At 35.5% G+C, this 19,547-nt stretch overlaps 1 protein-coding gene across 4 annotated transcripts in view; it reads right to left on the bottom strand.

The window, feature by feature from the left end:
• The window catches only part of LOC135832507 (cysteine-rich motor neuron 1 protein-like), a 275,113-nt gene that overhangs the window by 4,796 nt on the left and 250,770 nt on the right, over nt 1–19,547 (bottom strand). For 3 of the 4 annotated variants that reach the window (XM_065345793.1, XM_065345795.1, XM_065345796.1), the window contains 6 exons: nt 3,400–3,609; nt 3,073–3,306; nt 2,474–2,686; nt 557–667; nt 180–437; nt 42–95 (listed from right to left, as the gene is read on the bottom strand). In XM_065345793.1, coding sequence (XP_065201865.1) covers nt 42–95; nt 180–437; nt 557–667; nt 2,474–2,686; nt 3,073–3,306; nt 3,400–3,609 — 1,080 coding nt within the window. The remainder of the gene's footprint in view (nt 1–41; nt 96–179; nt 438–556; nt 668–2,473; nt 2,687–3,072; nt 3,307–3,399; nt 3,610–19,547) is intronic. The other variant, XM_065345794.1, reaches the window with a different exon arrangement.

The raw sequence follows: 19,547 nt of genomic DNA, 5'->3' as shown, positions 1-19,547 counted from the left end.
CTAGTTAGATATTCAAATATTTCAAATAAGTTGTTAGGTACCTGTTTTGCAACCACTTCCTTCGATATTTGCATCACCGCTGCGCGTTTTCCAAGCTGTGAAAGAAGCCAACGCCAAATGAATAAACAATTTCTAAACGCAATTTTACCAAAATAATTTTTAGTTCAATTTCTATTTACGTTTGCATTTACAAATCGAGCATCCTTTATCGTTCTTATCGAATCCATTCGAGCATTCTTTGGGACAATCGTCGAGTATGGGGCATTTTTCGCATTTACAAACATCGCAGCCGTTTTCATCCTTTTGAAATCCTCTGGTACAACTTTTATCACAGTTTTTCAACGGCGGGCACACGATAGGTGTTGGCGGAGCACACATGCATAATTTATGCCCCACACTATCTTCCATGTAATTTTCACACTCCAGATGACAGTCTTCTAAAAACCATACACACGTACGTGTATTAGAGGATGAAAAGTACAAGTATTGGATGCTTTATTATCTGCACAGGTATTGAAAAATCATAATAATGAGTGGTTTTAATTTTTACACTCACTTAATTGGCAATTACACGTCATACACATCTCATTATTCAACGTATTACCATGGATACAGGGTTCGGTACAATTTGGCAACGGTGGACAGTGCACCGGCTGCGGATGAGTATCTGGAAAACCACCACAAACAAAATATCGTCCGGTAAAACCTATCATTGTAACTTGGTAATATTCGAGATTATTTTGTTGCACGCAATTTTGCGGCGAAAACTTTCATTATGTAATTTTCTCAACGATTATGAAATTTTCATTCGTACACATATGTCGCCTCAATTTGCCAACCATATTGGTTTACTCGCGGTATAAAACAACCCACACGATTGTCGAAATTAAATGCTAAACGTAAGGTGGTGAATAGTCGACTTGCATTCATACTTTTACGTACACTCTTATCAATTTTTTAATAGCGTTTTGGCAACCAAAGTTGATGCTTCATCGGATCGAACTTTTTTTTTGGTGAAAATCGGGCAGTTTTTCTCAAATGTTTGGCAATTTTGGTTCCCGATAAAACGATAGTCAATCGAAAAAAGTGTATATATTTTTCAACTCAGGTAAACAACTCAACATGTTTGCACTTTTCTATCGTATACACGAAGACGAAAAACAAAAACAAAACTGACTCAGCCAGCCAAGTCACCGAAATGCTACACGCTGCAGACGAAATCCGACTACAATATCCATGTACGAGTATCTGCATTCGACTCTCGTTAAAACCATTCGCTCATACTTTGTTCAAGTTATGCAGAATAAATACACAGAGAAAAATACAGAGAAAGAGCGAGCGAGAGAAAAAAATACAGGCACATAGAAAACTTGGCGAAGTTGAAAGCTGCTCTTCGCTTTTTTCACTCGGTTTGCGATTCGTTGAAAACTTTTTTAATAATGAGGCTAAAAAAGTTTCGGTTTGGCGTTTTTATAATTCGAAATTATGCTTATGGCCGAGTGATTAAATTCTGCTAGTGTATTGGATATAGCTATGCGTACGTAGGGTAGGCGAGCTCGGCTATACGTATAGTACCTATAAAAGTAATTGATTTTTAATCTAGAACACGTTTCGCCATTACGGATGCACAAGCATTGTTCTCCGTTTTCCACACTTGGAGAAACGATAATGAAATTTTCATTTTTAAACGCACCCCGTCGTACCACCTCGTCTCACTTTACTTCTTCGTATACATTTCTGGCGGGCAAGTATTCCGATTTTTATAAGTTTTTATCAGCTCGTGGCAAATGGAAAAGGGGGCAGAAGAGAACCATCTGATGTATTTTTCATATCACAATATACGTTTGCGGAATGCAGAAGAGCGGGGTATATACGCGCATTAATAGTGCCATTCCACAAGATGTTTCTTAAATGAACTACCTTCTAACACCCGATAAAATATATTGGGATGAATTTTAGAAGGCTTCTTCCGTGGAATAGAAATGATTCGAGATTGCCTCTCTTCTAAGTACATACACTACACTCACGCTAAGCCATCTCACTGACAAGAACTGAAATGAGGCTCACTGCAAAAGCATCCTCCAGCAATTTCAATTTCGCCAGTTGAAAATTGACATTCTGAATCCATTAGGGAACGTGAATCGCAAATCCGAAGAGACGAGTTTGAAAGTGAATTTTCAAAAGTTGGAAATCTCAAATTGAAAAAAATTTCGAAATGGTGAATTTTTGCAAGATAAAAAATTATGTTGATATTTCGACAATTTTTCTCATAATTTTAGAAAAAAAAATGAAAGTAGAGAGCTTGATAAAATTTCAATGTCTTACACATGTGTACGAATACACAGAAGGCACATCGGCCTTTAGATTGGATCATAAAATAGAGAGCAAAAGCTCGAGTAAAAAGTCCTTACACTTGATGAAAAAATGAATAAATAAGCACACTAAATGTCAGATCAGACAGATGATTTCTTACCGAGGCAAGTAGGGCAGCATTCTTTTTCGTCGAATACCGGATTTAGGCAAGCTTGACACAGATAAGTTCGGCAAACAGCTTGACCATTTTGACACACGCAAGCGGTACAGGGATCGCTATTTGTCCATGTGTGGCCATTTTCCACCAATTTACCATCTTCGGTACGACACCCGTGAGGTTCACTGTTGGCTACCACGTCTTCATGTTTGAGTTCTATTGGAAATAATCGAGCGATAAAAATCCGATAATTTAACCGATTAATATACGTAAAATTGATAGGTATGGTCTCCTCTAATTTCAGCTTTGTCATATTCGCTAAGACTCAAACCAGCCCTACCAGGGCTGCGGTGACGGATTCGTTGAAAAATTTTTCAAATTCGTTAGTTTTCGTGCAATTTTTGAGTAAGTAATTTTGATATTTTGAACGCTACGTCGCGTCGGTTTGACAAAATTGTACGAGTAAATTTTAAACCGATATTTTTAGATGGGTTCGTGAAAAACGTAACTTTTCCGATCAACTCTCACAAAAAAGATTGGAGACCTGAGGGTAATATGAACGCTGTAGAATAATCTCTAAAAGGGAGGAGGGAAAATCTCACCTGGTGGTTTGGAACATTCATACACTGGGCAACATCCTCCAGGTTCGCCAGTTCCTCGTTCTATGACAACTAATACCAATTCTGGCTCACACGATGGCATTTCGCAGTTTGGCATGCACTGACATCCCTGCGGTATCGAACAACAATCACCAGGCGATTTATGGGCTGGTAACTGGTAACTGTCCGGAGGACAGCTGGGCATTGGAGAACAAACAACTCCAGTGCAGTTTTTGCCTATTTTTTTTTCCAAAAAAAACAAGAGTGAATTATCTCGCTATGATGATGATACAGTTCAAAATCCTTCGATTTTAAAAGTCGAATGCTTACCATTTTCTTCGACACATACGTAAACATCGCAGCAGTAACCAGGTTTAGTTGAGCTGTTTCGAATGAGCTGTCGAACCAGGCCAGGACTGCAAGTTACAGGATTTGCAGGGCATTTGGTAGGGTCGCATTTACATTCGCCATCCGAACTGAGTAAGGAATCCGGAGGACATCTGTTACAATCTTGTGAATTGCAGTTTTCTGGTTCGTCGTCTGAAAGGAAATAGATAAGAACAGGAATTTACTATCAATATCACAATTCGCGATGGAAGACAATTCACGTCATATCAGGCAAGTACATAATTAAACTTCATATTATTCAATTCCGTACATCAACTATTGAGGTAAGATACTGAATACTGATATGCACTCTCTCGTAAATATCAAACCTTCATAAAAAATACGTATGCAATCATTTTCATCACATTTACCAGCAACTTGACCAACCAAACTCGCGATAAATCGTACTCTAGCGAAAGTTCCAACCGTGATAATGCAATCGGAATATTTTCGCTAGCAATTGAAACACTCGAAACATGATAAAGTTACGAGAGGAATAACAAAATAACGAGAACATATAAAAAGCAGCAAGCAGCTAGCAGCGAGCTTTACCATCGCTGGGCACTCGAAAGGGGCATGAGAAAGTAAAGAAAGTATTCGAAAAGTACACGGTTAACATTCAAGAAACGGACAACGAAAAACGATACTACGTCGAGAATGATAAAATGAAACTTTTGTTTAGCTCGTCGATCGGGTCTTTTTTAGGTGAAAAATTCTCTACAAAAAAGAAACGTAATCAAGTACAAATCGGAGACGGAAATAAAACGGAAAAAGGCAAAATGCTTTTTATAATCATTCAATCAGTATTTTTCTTTATTTTTTGCTTTCTTTCATTCATCGAAAAAAAACGACTTTTTTCATTCAGTTAGCAGTTGAATGGTTTGATTTTTTAATATTGACAGCTGGCTCGTTTTTCCCTCTCGTACAGCGTCATTTTTTAAACGCGTGTAACGAAAAATCGACGCCGAGTTTGAAAAATTCAAACGAGTCGGTAATGGGAATATTTTTTGTTGGAAATTTATTCCAAATTTCCGATATTTTCGTACGCAATGTTGAAGAGTCGCTTGATTTCCAGAAAAATCATTACGAATGCGAAATGAGAGCAAAGGTATACAATTACACAGTATCCGAAAATGAGATATTTGAGGAAGGTTTCGGAGTTTGTTTTTCAAATGTAGACAATTCACTGAAAAAATGTGAAAAAATGAGCACACCACAAAAGAGTAACCTGCCACATTAAAATTGACTAAATTTTCATAGTTTCTCAAAAAAAAAAAAAAACACGAAGTAATGTACCTGAAAAAGATAATCATTACCTATGTATTGTACAAACGTCATGTCAAACCCATATTTTTCAATACCACATACACATTCTCTAGGTATGTTTAAAATATACTCGAAAAGATAAAGTATAGATATACGTGATGTCACGTGAACTGGTAACGTGTGTCGGAAATCGTATTAAAATCTAATACAATATGCCGTCAGCGTGTCGCGATACATAATCCCGAGTATATTAGAAAATAAAAACGAAAAACGTGGAATATATAATATTTGCCAACACCCTGATCAAATGTCAACCGATTTGATTGGGATGTTTTTTTTACCCTGCTTGAACACTGAACGAGCTACGTGAAGTTACGTAGACAGACGAGCTGAGGGGTAAAAAAAGTATATGAACGTAGGTAGTGACAAACGCGTGTACTCGTTCTTTCTCTGAAATATATCTATGATCTGAAATGGTGCAATATATTGTAGAATTTTGTGACTTTGGCATTTACCAAGCGTGGTTACACAATCGTTTTCAAGGTACCTACCTACCTACCTACTTCAATAAGGGAACTCTCGAAATATCCACCCTCGATTTGAATCAGGTCGCGATTTTCAGAAAGAGCATGATCTGAAACCTATAAATAGGTACATAACCAAAATCTCAGCTGCCCAATTCGATTTTTCGTTTGAAAATTCATTATTGACTATTTTTGGCGATGTATGCTTTTAAAAAAAAAATCTATACTTATCATACTTTTTTAGCATGAATGATGAAAATTAGTAAATTAGCATTTCTCACTTTGTACGAACACATAATACTGCCCAAAAATTAAAAGCCCTTCACTTTAATTTGAATTTCACAATTTCTGTCCATTCTGGAGCCTCCATGTATGATTTTCGAGTTCTCCAGAATTTTAAAATTTCCTCAGAATAAAGGATATCAATTGGAACAGCTAAAAATCGAGTTGTAGGTACCTTATTATCGACCTGTTTGAAAAGTTTGTCCCTATTTGAACCAATTTCCAGACAGACAAGTACGTTTTTTTGACCAGAATAGGTACTCGTAGAGAAAAAAATCCAAAAAATTAAATGTTTTCTGTTTGTAGGGAGGTTTCTGAATTTTCACGAATAGCAGTATCTTATCAAAGTTAAACCAACCTCCGAATCAGAATTTCATAATTTCCAACTATTCTGGAGCTTCCAGCGCCATTTTCGATTTTTCTATAATTATAAATATGCTCCAAACGGTGTGAAAATTATTTTTGGCAGCTAAAAATAGAGTTGTACATCATTTTCGATCTATTTCACGAGTTTATGTGTATTCACATTTGAGCTGATTTTCAGGCGGACACCTCGGGTGTGCTTCTTTGACCAACATATTCTTCATGATGAACGGAGAATGCTGATCATCAAATATACCAGAGGGTCCGCCAGGAAATTGAACCAAATGTAGATAAACTCGTCAAATAAATCGAGATCAAGCTACGACTCGATTTTTAGCTGCCCACATTAATTTCCACGCCTGCTAGAGAAACATAAAATTGCCTAGGAGGCTCCAGAATAGCACGAAATTGTGAAATTCTTATTATTAGAAGTTTTGATTTTTTGAATTTTTTCACTTTTAAATACTCTGGTAAAAAAAAATTTCATTTGAGGTTGAGGTGTTTGCCTGGAAATCCTCTCAAGTATGTACAAGCTCGTTGAATAGATCGAGAATAACTATAACTGATTTTTAGCTGTTCAAATTAATTTCTGCGCCTTCTGGAGAAATTTCACAATTTCGGAAAAATCGAAAATCTCCCTGCAGCCACTATCCAGAATGACCGAAAATGGTTAAATTCCTTTCTGGAGAGTTGGCATTAGTTTCAGGACCAACTTTCATCATTTGTACAGAATAGTAGGTACATTTTTTTTAAAAAGCATAATACGTATGTCTTCAAAACTGGCCAGTTTTGAATCTTCAAAAATTTACGAAAAATCAACTCAGGTAGCAGAAACTCTCTTGATTTTCTCCTAAGACTGGCACAAAAGTACTTTTCGTTGTCTATGAGCACCCAATCATGCATATTTTCGACGTGATTTTCGCCCATTGCAGCATTGACAATATCTTTAAACTTGTTCCAAAACATAAGAGGCTGGCGAGTTGAGAAGAAAAGTGAGGAGGACTTGAAATCCACCAAAATGTAACCAACCTTCTTGGAGATGAATAAGTCATTTCAGGCAAAGTTTCTGTTCCGCAATTTAGGTATGGAGGGGTAACCCATTTTTTCATTATTATTCAGAAATCAGTAAACATTCTTATGTACCAAAAATCTGAAATACACGTCGAAAATGACATCGCGTGTCGCAGACAAAATGTGCATTTTTTTTTTGTTAGCACGTTGCGACCTTTGGCTTTTACCAGTTTCATCGCATTTTCATAACTCGCAGCTAATTCAACTCGACTAGAACAAAGAGATACGCTTAATTAAACCATTAATAAAACGCCATTCTCGGCGTAAATGATTTGTCGACGCATAAATCCGAACCTCGAGAGTTCGTTACAGTTTGCGCCCTTCATTACGAGTAATTACGTAAAAATTAAGCGTCTCTCCCTCCCGCATTAATTTCGCCGCCGGTTTTCTTCGAAATACACTAACGATGAAAAATCGCGTAAAATCTATTTCGTAGCCGACGCGAGTCGACTAGCCTCCGAGTATGAGAACACTACTCAAGGAGAAAAGAGTAGCCCATGATGGGGATGAGAGGAAGGGGGTAGAAAGTGGAATAGCACCAACGAAATTAATTTCTTTAGCGGTGTTCAAAATCGGTTTTTTATTCCGAGTCATTTTTCTAATACTTGGAGATGCTTTTCGTAGCTTTCGCCACGCTGCCGATGAAAAGCCAGCAAAAATAAAAGCACTAAGAAAGGGGTACGAGGGAAGGGTGAAAATGCCGCACAGCGAGTTCTCCCCGAAGTATATAATTAAGGCGGTAATTTAGCCTCATTCTCAGTTTCTTTTTTCACTCACTCGAGACGCATCATTAGAATGTGACACGTTATTTAAACGGTGCGGCAGAAGGGTGTGAAAAGTTTCCAACGAAATACCAAGAGCGAAAAAAAATACACAGTTAGGTTGAAAGTTCTTCTTTTTCTGAAAAGGAAAATTAGAAGAAAAAATACCTACAACGAAATGAAATACTAGGTACGTAAGGTAACGAAATAAATACCGAAGACGACGACGACGACGACGCAGCGGCTTCAAATTACCCGAACCATATTGATTTTCAACATTTCAACCGACTCTAATGAATTTTCAATTTCTAAAATTTTTACTTATTCAGGTAACTTCTGTACTACCTATAAAACGAGTTTTTCATCGAATGAAAAACTACCTCCGTGAACTTGGAAAAGTTACCGGCAAATAATAACGCCCGCGCCAATGCCAGTGAACGTTAAGTTTTCTCAAAACGATACGAACACAAGCGAGGAGGAGAAGAAGAGGTGAAAAAAAATCTATCAAGAAAGAAGCGCCGTATACTAACAAAAGCGTCCGCGCTCGCAATCTTTGGCTGAGTTTCAACTATAACGATAAGAAAACTGCACAAAGCATAATGCTAAACGAAAGAAAAACTCGCCCTAAAGTAATATTTAAAGCGAATGTAATTGAAAATGCTTTTATTTTGCTTTATGGAGCTGCTTAAACGGTGGAATATTCACGGTTCCCAAAAGATGGAGAAAAAACACATCATCCAAAAATCACATACCTATATGTGATCAGGTTTTAGGCAATGGTAGTTCACTGTTTGACGGAGAAAAAAATACTCCAGACAAGCATCGTCTGATGAAATCTGCTTCATAAAAAAGTGTGATTTCTGCATCCTTGATGAATTTACACTCTGTTCACAAACACGGATTCTGGGCTTGTTTTCATTTTTCCCATATTGTTTCAGGTAACAAGTTCCGCTTTTCGGAACTTTTCAGGGCTTTCGGAACATTTACCGAAACTTTTCCTTTTTGGGAACTTGTTTGATTCACAAAATTTTTTGATGAAATGTTTGTTGACGTTCTATCCTAATAATTTAGTTTTGTGGAAAGTGCTGGAATTCGGAAATCGGAATAGCAGCGAATTGGCGGTAATAAAGTAAGGAGTTGAGCTTGAGTAGTTTAATCATCCTCTTTCAGCAAAAAACATTGAAATTTTGTGCATAAAAAATCAAGTTGAAAAAAAAACGGAACTTTATTGTTGAATTCCGGAACATTTTTCGGAACTTTTGAAAATAATTCTGTGGCAACACTGTCTTTAAACCCAAGGCAGAACAGAAAAAGTTGGTTCAAAATAATATGATGAAAGCGGAGGAAAAATTCATCCCCGCTCTGTCGCTCGTCAGATTGTTTTATTCGTTTGTAAAGACCTTTTGCCATTCAGTGTAGTTAGCAATGATGGATTTCTTGGATTTGCATTGGTAAAATTAAAAATAGAAGACATGCCCCAAACATGCCCGATCATACAACTATCTCTCCAGGTCTGCTTTGAATGACGTTAATTTCTGTGTACTCCATGAATTGAAAAAACAAATCAAAAATGGACCATTGCATGTCTGCATAACATTCGATATGTGGAGAGATGTATGTGGCAAACCGTACATCACATATACATTACGATACACCAGTTGACAGATGACTTTGATCTCACATTTTGGAAGGATAAAGATTTTTTTTCCGTTTTGGATTAAAAAAAGATTCGCAATTTCATTAATAAAAAAATAATGAAATTTCCCATAAAACTACAAGGTAAGTATGTAATTAAATTAAAATTGCCATGTGTTCTCAATCTGAACTCTTCTAATTCTATTTACATTTTTTGGTACCATAGATAAGAAATTGATTTTTGAAAAAAGTTAGTAATATTTCGAAAGTGAAAACTTCAAGCTTCACAATAAAGTAAGTAGTACATATAATTATTTATTGGATATTTGTAGGTGATTTGTTCAACTGAAATTTGCATATTTTCATGCGAGAGGTGAGTCGCAAAAAAAGCCTGTACTTTGAAAATGAAGCAAAAATAAGATATGGGGACTTCATTTTCGAAAAGTACAATAGAAGCTCTCACAATTAATCTAAGCTATTTGTGTTTGAAATCGGTTCAGAATTGATTATTTGAGAAGGACCGGAAAAAAATTTCAACGGTTTGGAAATAAAAAATTATTTGGGGCAGGACCCCTGGGAAAATCCCAACAAATTAATTATGCAACAGGCTGTAACACTTTTTCAAGAGCTGAAAATGGCCTGGATTATGGTCATTGCTGTTATATGTATAGTGGTAATCAAGATGGAGTGTACCTACAAGTAGCTTCCGTGCAGGCCTCCATGAAACAGGAAATTTGTCAAGTCAAGGTAAGCTTAGTAGTTACAGCTACTGGAATGACAGTGATTTCAATTGTTACACCATAATTTCCCATATGTGAATTTTTTCATTCTGTATTGTACTTGTAGGTGGTACTTTATGGCAACCAAAAGATTTCTTCTGCTGAATGCAATTGTGATCATGTTGCAGTAGTTTTGATACAAATTATGAAATCAACCTTTTTAACCAGTTTGCCATGCCAGTAGAATGAAAAAAACCCACCTACTGCGGAGATAGAAAGTATGTGCAGTCTTCAACTTATTTTCTTTTAGTGCTTGGGAGATAAGTAAACATGACTCATTCCATTTTTGATTTTTCTATTGCAGCCACCAGTACTCTCTTAATGCAAGAAATTCATCTTCAATCATCTACAGATTCTATCCGAACAAAATGCTTTAATTTATATGAACAAAGTCTTTATAAAGGAAAAATATTCAATTTATTTTTTAAACTGTAGACAGTGTTTATTTTACTTACCTACTTGGAATGAAATCCTATTTTTTGTCATTTAAAAATACAGTAAGGTAAAGTGGGGTAATTCCGATGGCAAAATTCAAAATTTTAGCAATTTCTCATTTTTTGAATTTCCTTTACATTTCGGGGCAAAAATGATGTAACAACTTTATTCCTGCATCCTTCAGCTACACATTGACTATATTGAAGAGTGATTTGTGTGAAGGCTTCATACATATAATTGAAAAAACATTTTGGAAGGTTGAGTTATCAGAATTACCCTAAAAATGGGGTAATTCCGATAATGAGTTTTATAAGGAAAGGAATTCTCCCAGGGTAATTCCGAGCCAGTAATGTTGAAATATACCATTTATTGCATATTTAGGTTTTTATTTCATGTAAATTGAATCATTAGAACAAAAATTAAATTTTTTTTACAAATATGCATTTTTGAAGCATAATTTTTAAAAACTGGACCAACTAGAGAAAAATGCCCCGTTTTGAGGATTTTCTTTGATAATTTTGACCCCCTAAAACTATAATACATCAAAACAGCGAAAAAAACATTGCAGGACAATTTTGCTGGGGCTATTGGAATTACCCCACAGCATGAAAAATGATCGACATGTTTAATAATTCAATGCCACCAAACAAACAATTATAAAAGCAAAATCAAAAGAGGTACTGACACTTTAACACGTATTCATCAAATATCAGCTTCTAAACAGAATTTTTCAACAAGTTTTGAACGATAAAAACGAGTTTCAAAAGTGCCCTGTTTTTTGTGGCAAAGGATTTGGGCATTCAGATTTTGAACACTGCACAGACTTGACAAAACAGAGCAGATGAACCATCTGATCATTAATGGGTGTAGGTTAGCACTAAAACTACCTACTTTCTTCATCATTTGTGCCAAAATGTGTTTTGCAACAAAGCTAGGGCTTGCTATCGGAATTACCCCATATCGGAATTACCCCACTTTACCTTAAAAGCTAGTTATATTAAAACGCTCTTTAAGGGACCAGAAGAAATCAGCATTATAACCGGAAGCGTTATAACGAGCTTTTACTGTAATAATTTTACTAGCCATTTAATTTTTGTAAATGTTCAAAGATATTTATTTAAATAAAATAAAATCCGACTTTTTCAACATTTGAAGACATTAGTATCATTTAAATAATATAACTTTTGTTAATTTTTTTCTTATAGCTTCTTTTCATTTTCTTGAGAGTTTTGACTTTTGTTTCAATATTTATGTTTAGTTCCTTTAAAATTTTCTGTGCTGGTAATTTATATTCAAGAATTACGTTTCCTACTTTTTTCCTTCTCTACTACTATGTATTTTGTGATACTTGTCTTTGTTTTTTACACAAACACAATAAGAGCTTTTCAAATACTTGATTAAATTCAACTAATGAAATCATATTTTTTGAAATTTTATGTACCTGAAGTATTTGAATTATTTTTTGAAAAGTGTCCATCAGCTAAATTATATACTTACCCTATAGCATTGGAATGGTAACATTCTGCTACTTGCAGATAAAGTAGCACGCCCAATGGTATAGAAGCAATTTGATTTGAAACTCAAGGTAAGTACCTAATAATTTGTTTTAGCATTCCATTATTTTAAATTATTGTTTGTGTATTATTTTTATGAAATTGTACTAAGTATACAGGTTGGAAATAAGAAATGAACGCTAAGAAGCGCAAAACTGGGAAAACCATCAAGATCCTTCCTTGGTATCACCGTTCATTATCTAGACAGTGACCTCGTCCGTCACAATGCAGTATTAAACTGCAAGCGTTTCGCAGGAGCGCACACATTCGATAAAGTTGCATAGAAATTGGCGGATACCTTCAATGAGTTTGGCATTTCAAAAAGAATAGTTGCGTGTGTCATGGATAACAGCTCCAATTTTGTCAAATGTTTTCAAGAATTTGGAGTAACTGAACCTAAATACATCGTAAACCAAGAGTTAGTACAAATTGACGAGTTGATGGTAGAAGAAGAAATCAATTTTGTGCTGCTGCATTCCAATCACGAATTCGAACAAGCTTGGTCCATTTATAATCTCCCGGTTCATCTTCGTTGTGGTAGTCATACGTTGGCGCTCGTTGCTACTACCAATTTTAATAATATTCTGAAAAAAATCCATCTTTACAGAAGCTACATAAATCTGTTGTTGAAAAGTGTACAGTACTCTGGCATTTGAATCAGCTACTGAAATCCCACAAAGTTATCAAGAGCACTTTAGGATGCTCTCTTGTAGTTCCTACTGCTGTTAGATGAAACAGTTTTTGCGATGCTGTCAACCGCCTCTTACAGTATTGTGATTTCCAGAAAAGTGCGAATGTAAATGCCGTTTTTATGAATTTAAACAAGCCAGAACGACTCACTGACAGTGAAGTTGGATACTTGAAGTTATATGTGGAGATATTGCAACCTATAGCGTCAGGTTTGGACATTCTTCAATCTGACAAGCGTATGTATTATGGCAGTTTTCTACCAACAATACACAGCATCCATTCAAAGTTGACCAAACTCATCGAAGAAAAAGAGAAACATACAGTTAATTACAAGATGGCAGTAGAAGTAAGTGCTGCGTTTATAACACGATTTCAAAGTGCTCTCGATTTAGATCTGAACGACATAGTTATTTGAAATGCGATTTTGGCTACTTCTCTCCATCCGTATTACAAAAATTGTTGGATTCGACATGACTTTCAAAATACCGCAAGTTTTCTTTCTATGTGCAGAAGCGTCATCGAAAAAGAGATTCAAGAACAAATTGAAATAACTCAGGAAAAGCAATGCGTTGATGTTGATAAAGAGAAAACGGTTCAGGTAGAAGACACGTTTTTTGTTTTCAGGCATGATGAAAATCCTGGGAATAAGGATAAAGCAAATGCTGCTAATGCGGCTAGTCTAGAGTAGGTACCTTACGTTTTTAAATGATAGCAGAGATACTGTCCAGTGTTTGAAAGATTATCCGCATATCCAACTTTTATTCTCTAAATACAATTCGCCATTGCTGAGCTCTACTCCTGTGGAACGACTATTTACATAAGTATGGTGGAATAGTTAATCGAAGTCGTTTTAACCTAAGTGATACCAACTACTCTAATACTTTGTTTCTCGGAGCCAACCTCCAGAAGTATTTGTAATTTTAATCATTCGTAGTTTGTAATTCTCTTGTTTTCATTTCCGTTGACAAAAAATAGAGATGTTATTTTTCTATTTCTTTATTTTTACTTTTAGTACTGTTTTCACTAGACACACATATGTGCTGAATTGCTGATAGTGATACCGAATGAATCAATTGGTAGCGGCGCGAGTACAAGTATAATCTATATCAGCGCTGAGGCGCATTAAGGGTGTACGCTACCGCTACCGGCTACCTAATCTGTAATTTACAACGGGAAAAACGTAGGTAACTGAAAGTGAAATGATATAATTACGAAATGAAATAAACATCAAAATTCATGTTTCGAGTGCGCAGAATTCATTTCTGAGGATAATTTCTCAAGCCGATATGGTATACGTTCTCCACATACTAAAATTAAGTGAATTATCGCGACACACATGTCAATTTTCATTTATCAGCTGTCTGGATTCGAATCGGATTCGAATCTAAATCCAATGAAGTTATTCGATTCAGATTCGATTCCAATAAAATTTGCTGCTTTGTAGATTCAGAATCGAATCCAAAAACAGCGGATTCGAATGTCCCCCTGGTTTCGAATCCAATTTTTGTTGATCCGTGGGGGACCATGGTGTATACCAGGTGATGACGTCCCCCAGACTCTATGCACACTCCTATCCAAATCAGAGAATTGGTCTCTCCGAAATACTGCTCTCTGATTGGCTAAAAGTTGAAAAAAAAATAAAATCAATTGAAGGGCTAATTGTGAAAGTCGCCTTAGTCAGCAGTGATTTTTGTACATAATCAATGAAAACATCGTTGTCTTGCTTCAGTGATAATGTAAAACCTTCATGGTCAAGTATTAAAAAAACATCTTCAACTATCCCAGAATGCATTACAATACTCATTTTTCCCTTTAAAATTGATGAAATATGAAATTGTAATAAGTATCCTGCTTGGTGGGATAACGTAATTTTTGAAGACGAGTCTAAATTTAATTTTATGAATTCCGACGGCCAAATGAACAATTAAGACTTACTAATCTGCGAGCAACTGTTAAGCATAGTCCTTTGGTCATGGTATGGGGCTGCATTTCGAGTGCCGGCATTGGAGAGTTGGTTTTTGTCAACGAAAAAATGAATAAAGAACAGCATTTGAATATTTTAAAAGCAAACCTTACATAAATGAAGCGCAATCAAATTGGGAATAGAAAACACCTTTATGTTTTATCAAGACAACAATCCAAAACACAAATCCTACAAGGGCCACCTAATGATGATTCATAACAATGGTGTCCTAGGGATAAGTATGATCATGTTTGATCGTGTCAGAACTTTTTTTCCTGGCAAAGTAATGGTTCAGTTCAATTCAGTGATCCAAAATTTTTCCTGTAGTCTTTTGAAGTCCCCACAACTGTTTTTCGAATCTCCGCCTAAATTTTCAAAAACATTCCAAGACAAGCCCCCCCCCCAAGACTTGTGATCCTCATGATAATAAACATGACGACAATTCAAACACGCAAAGGCGATCTTGAATAATTTTCCAACAATTGAAGTGATATTGTCGATACTGCTACTTTTTACTTTATCCTGAAGAAAAAAATCAAAAAGTTGCTGCTGTTTTCTCACAACTGCGGTGGTCAAAATTAAATTTTTGTCTGAAATTGGTTTCCTGCTTCACTGCTACATCCATTATCACTCAATATAATGTGGATCATGGAGCATATTTTTCCAGTTATATAAATGCGACTTCAGCAAACACAAACGACTCATCTTTCTCACAACATTATTTTCTGTACAACTTCGGAAGCATCGAAAAAAAACGATTTCTTTTCGTAATGTCGTGTACTAGATAACATTTTTAAACAATTAGGAATGATTTGCGAGGTACGTCGTCGTATGGGAATGGGATGCACGAGGCACAGTACAGCAGAAACTATGTCATTTACTTCGCAGCTAAAGACGCACGTAATATGTGCCGGTTATAAAATTTGAAAAAAAAAAATACGCCGACCGAATGTGTATTCCCTGCGGCGAAATTTTCCGCCTACGTTGCGTAATTTGCGAAGCGATACGAGGATTACGCAGTTTTTACGAAAATCCTGCTGTGGTGTAAAAAATACGTAGAGGTGTTTTGCGGAAGAAGAAAAAATTACTCGGTGCTTTTTTGTATCAGTAGAGTGAAAAAAATATAGAAATGCGTCAGAACAACGATTAGGTGCAAGTCAATTTATCGATAGGTATGTGTAATGTGTTGGGATTTTTTCGAGATAGATATAAGCAAAAGGTTATAGTTTTCAAAAAAGTTGATATTTATTCCAAATCAGGACGCGCCAAGATACCAATAGGTATTTTTCTTATTCGGATATTTTGTGATTTAATGTAAACCTGCTACTGCCAGCGAGAATAGTAGGTATCAAATGTTTACGACGACGACATCGTTTTTTAGTATTCCGTGGCGAATTGATGAAATTTACTGCAATGGATGAGAAGAGTTTCGACCCGACGAATATTGAAATCCTGTAATAGCTTATACATGTATATAGGCCTACGTACACACTTTCAGTTGAGAGGCGAGAGTAGTTTTTATTATTTGCTTGGGTGTTATAAAATACGAGGTTTTATAAAATAAAAACCAGCTATATTATACACGTTTATCATCATACACTGTAGAGTGTAGAGCTCATACAAAAGTACGAAGGTAGGTAAACTACAATATAGGCGAGTATTATATCTGTTATGTTGTGAAAAAGGTGTCAAGGGGACGTAATTTCGTTTAAAAGTATTTTGTGTAAAAATACACCAGGCAGTTACACGTGAAAATTTGTCTATTCGCGAGTTTATTCCTTAAGATGAGATACACTAGCGATATTGACGCCTTTTGGTCCCCCAAGGGGTATGTAAAAATTGGTAATTTATGTAAATTATTCGAAGGGGTTGCAGGTGTTCAACGGGGCAGCTTCGGATATGTAAATTAAATACCTAATACGTAATCATTATGAATTTATGCGGATAAAATTGCTCGTCAGAGACGCGCTTTTCTCAGTATAAAATTTTTTCATTTTTTAAGGTAGGTAGAAGTACGTGGGATAAAAAATTTCCACACTCTTTTGGGAGTAAAACCAGTAGAAGGGTTTAAAAGCAAGGTGAAAATTTCATAACTGAGTGATGTGAATGGCATGGCATCAGAGATGCAAATGCAAATGTTCACAAATTTCAAATAGATTAATTAACCTTTACAAATTATTATTATTATTATTATTATTACTTATTATAAGCTTCATCCAGAGTATGTTACTAACTGAATTGGAAGGTTCAAATGATATCGACGGTTGATTTTATACAATTTCAACCTCTTACTCGTAAATCCGAATATCTGGGTGTTGGATCAAAATTTTGATCTGAACCCTCTGAAAAATGAACTTGAAAGTTTCAAAGTTGAACTTTTTTTGATCGAGTTCACTCCAGTTACATATTAACGAAATTTGTCGTGCTCAGATTCATAATAAGCGGAAATTTCAAAAGCTTTCGAACGGTATTTCGAAGTAAAAATATACGTGGGTACCTCCTACTCGTATACAGGATGTTTCAGAAATCATCTGCCAAAATTCAACTATAGATCTTACTCGAGGGAACGAACAAAAAACGTTATTTTGACTGGTTTCCTATCTAGTGAATTGAAGCAGCCACGAGATTCACAAAACTCAAAATTGACCAATTTTGAAAAAAATCACCAAAAATAAGAAAATGTTTGAATCATTTAAATTATGCCTATAAACCCATAGTACTCGAGTGTACAAACAAAAAAAATGTAATTTTGATAAATCATTTATCTTCAAGATTGAAGGGGCAAACTTCATTCAAAATTTCCAAATTTGTTGTGCTCCAGATTTTAAAAATTTTGAATTTTCAAATTGCGTCTGCCCCTTAAATTTTGAAGATGAACAATTTGTTATAATATCGTTTTTGTTCGTCCACGCATCACCATGAGTTAGTGAAGTCATTTAAATGATTCAAACATTTCCTCGTTTTTGCAAATTTTTCAAATTAGTTTGCATCATTAAAATACCTTCAATAACCCATAGTTCTCAAATGGACGAACAAAAAAAGTTATTAAGACAAATTGCTTATTTTCAAAATTGAAGACTCCAACACAATTCGAAAATTTGAAATCCTCAAAATTTGAAGCATCCCAAATTTGTAAATTTTGAATCAAGTTAGCCCCTTCAATTTTGAAGATGGGCAATTTGTTATAACATTTTTTGTTCGTCCACTCAGATTCTACGGGTTATAGGCATCATTTGAGTGATTCAAACATTTTTCAATTTTCTTTGGTTTTTTTCAAAACAAGTATTCACAAGATAGGCATCCGGTCATAATAACGTTTTTTAATGGTCTCCTCGAGTACTATCTATAGTTGAATTTTGACAGACGACTTCTGAAACACCCTGCATATGTAACGAAGCAATGAAAAAGTTATTTTTCATGCGATTTTCTAAAATTTGAGGCGACTTGCAAACGCAAACTGGCTTTTTAATACATCGTTGAAAGTTCTTGAAATTTTCGTTCATGTGAACCTAAACACGACAAATTTTGTTAATAGTATGTGACCTGGAATCATTTGTATCTAATATATTATAGTTAGTGATGAATTCGGTGTTCAAGAACCACAAAGAGATGATAACTCTTCTCAGCAAGAATGGTCTCTTTCTCAATACATAATCGACGATGTTATTGATATTCCAGTACAACAACTGTACGGTATCGAGGATCGTAGCAGTATTTTAAATGATAGGTAATACAGTAATGTCGAATATCCGGATGCATCCGGATTGCAATCGGATGCTCTTGGATTGCTAAAAGCAGAACAATAAATTGTGAAAATAGGACGATCTGTCCACAGAATGAATCTGCATGTGAAATGGCGACGCTCCAAAAAACTGCTGATGCAAAGTCCACCAAAAGTTCGAATCAGCGATTACTGATAATATACCTAACACAATTTCTAATAAAATAATCAATTTTAACGAAGTTTAAAAGTTTTTATATGTGTCTTGTTTTCTTTTTAAATTTACAACGTTCCTGGTATTCTTTTTCAACTTGATATTTTCAGCAATCGACCAACAGATTGCTCAAGAATTAATGTTAATTAGAATATTTTGAAGTAAACGATGCTGACTCAAAAGCTCAAGCAGATGAGCCATACTTTAATAATCGATTACACTAGGCAACAATTTTTGACCTTTTTTTTGTTTTCGGGTTGAAAATGGGCTTAATCGATAGTTTAGACCCTAAAACAAAAAACAGAGTGGGATTTTTCAATTTGAGTTGTTTTTGTGGTCAGGAGAGATGATAAAAGTTGCAAAAATGGCCGTTTTTGCCTTATTTCGCGAGTTTGTGGCGACATCAGTATTCAGTTTCAAAAAAAAACAAGGTCATATTCGGATTCTACGCACTTTTTTAAGTAAACATCTTTACCGGATTTTTGATTTTCGAACATTCAAGCGGATACGGAAGATTTTCGTTTGGAACACGAGATTTTTACTGCACGAGAGTCCCGCCCGCGCGAACACGGTTCCGCGCCACGAGTACGTCGTGGAGTAACGCCAGCGTTGCGCGCTCCGAGTTTTAAAATATGTTTCAAACAAAAATCTTCTGTATACGCTTGAATGTTCGAAAATCAAAGATCTGGTAAAGATGTTTACTTAAAAAAGTGCGTAGAATCCGAATATGACCTTGGTTTTTTTTGAAACATGATACTGATGTCGCCACAAACTCGTGAAATAGGGCAAAAACGGCCATTTTCGCAACTTTGGTCATCTCTCCTGACTACAAAA

This window comes from Planococcus citri, chromosome 1 (assembly GCF_950023065.1).
Source record: "Planococcus citri chromosome 1, ihPlaCitr1.1, whole genome shotgun sequence".
In the NCBI taxonomy this organism is placed as follows: Eukaryota; Metazoa; Arthropoda; class Insecta; order Hemiptera; family Pseudococcidae; genus Planococcus; species Planococcus citri.
Note: the sequence above shows the minus strand (reverse complement) of the source record. Positions and strands in the feature narration are given on the sequence as shown.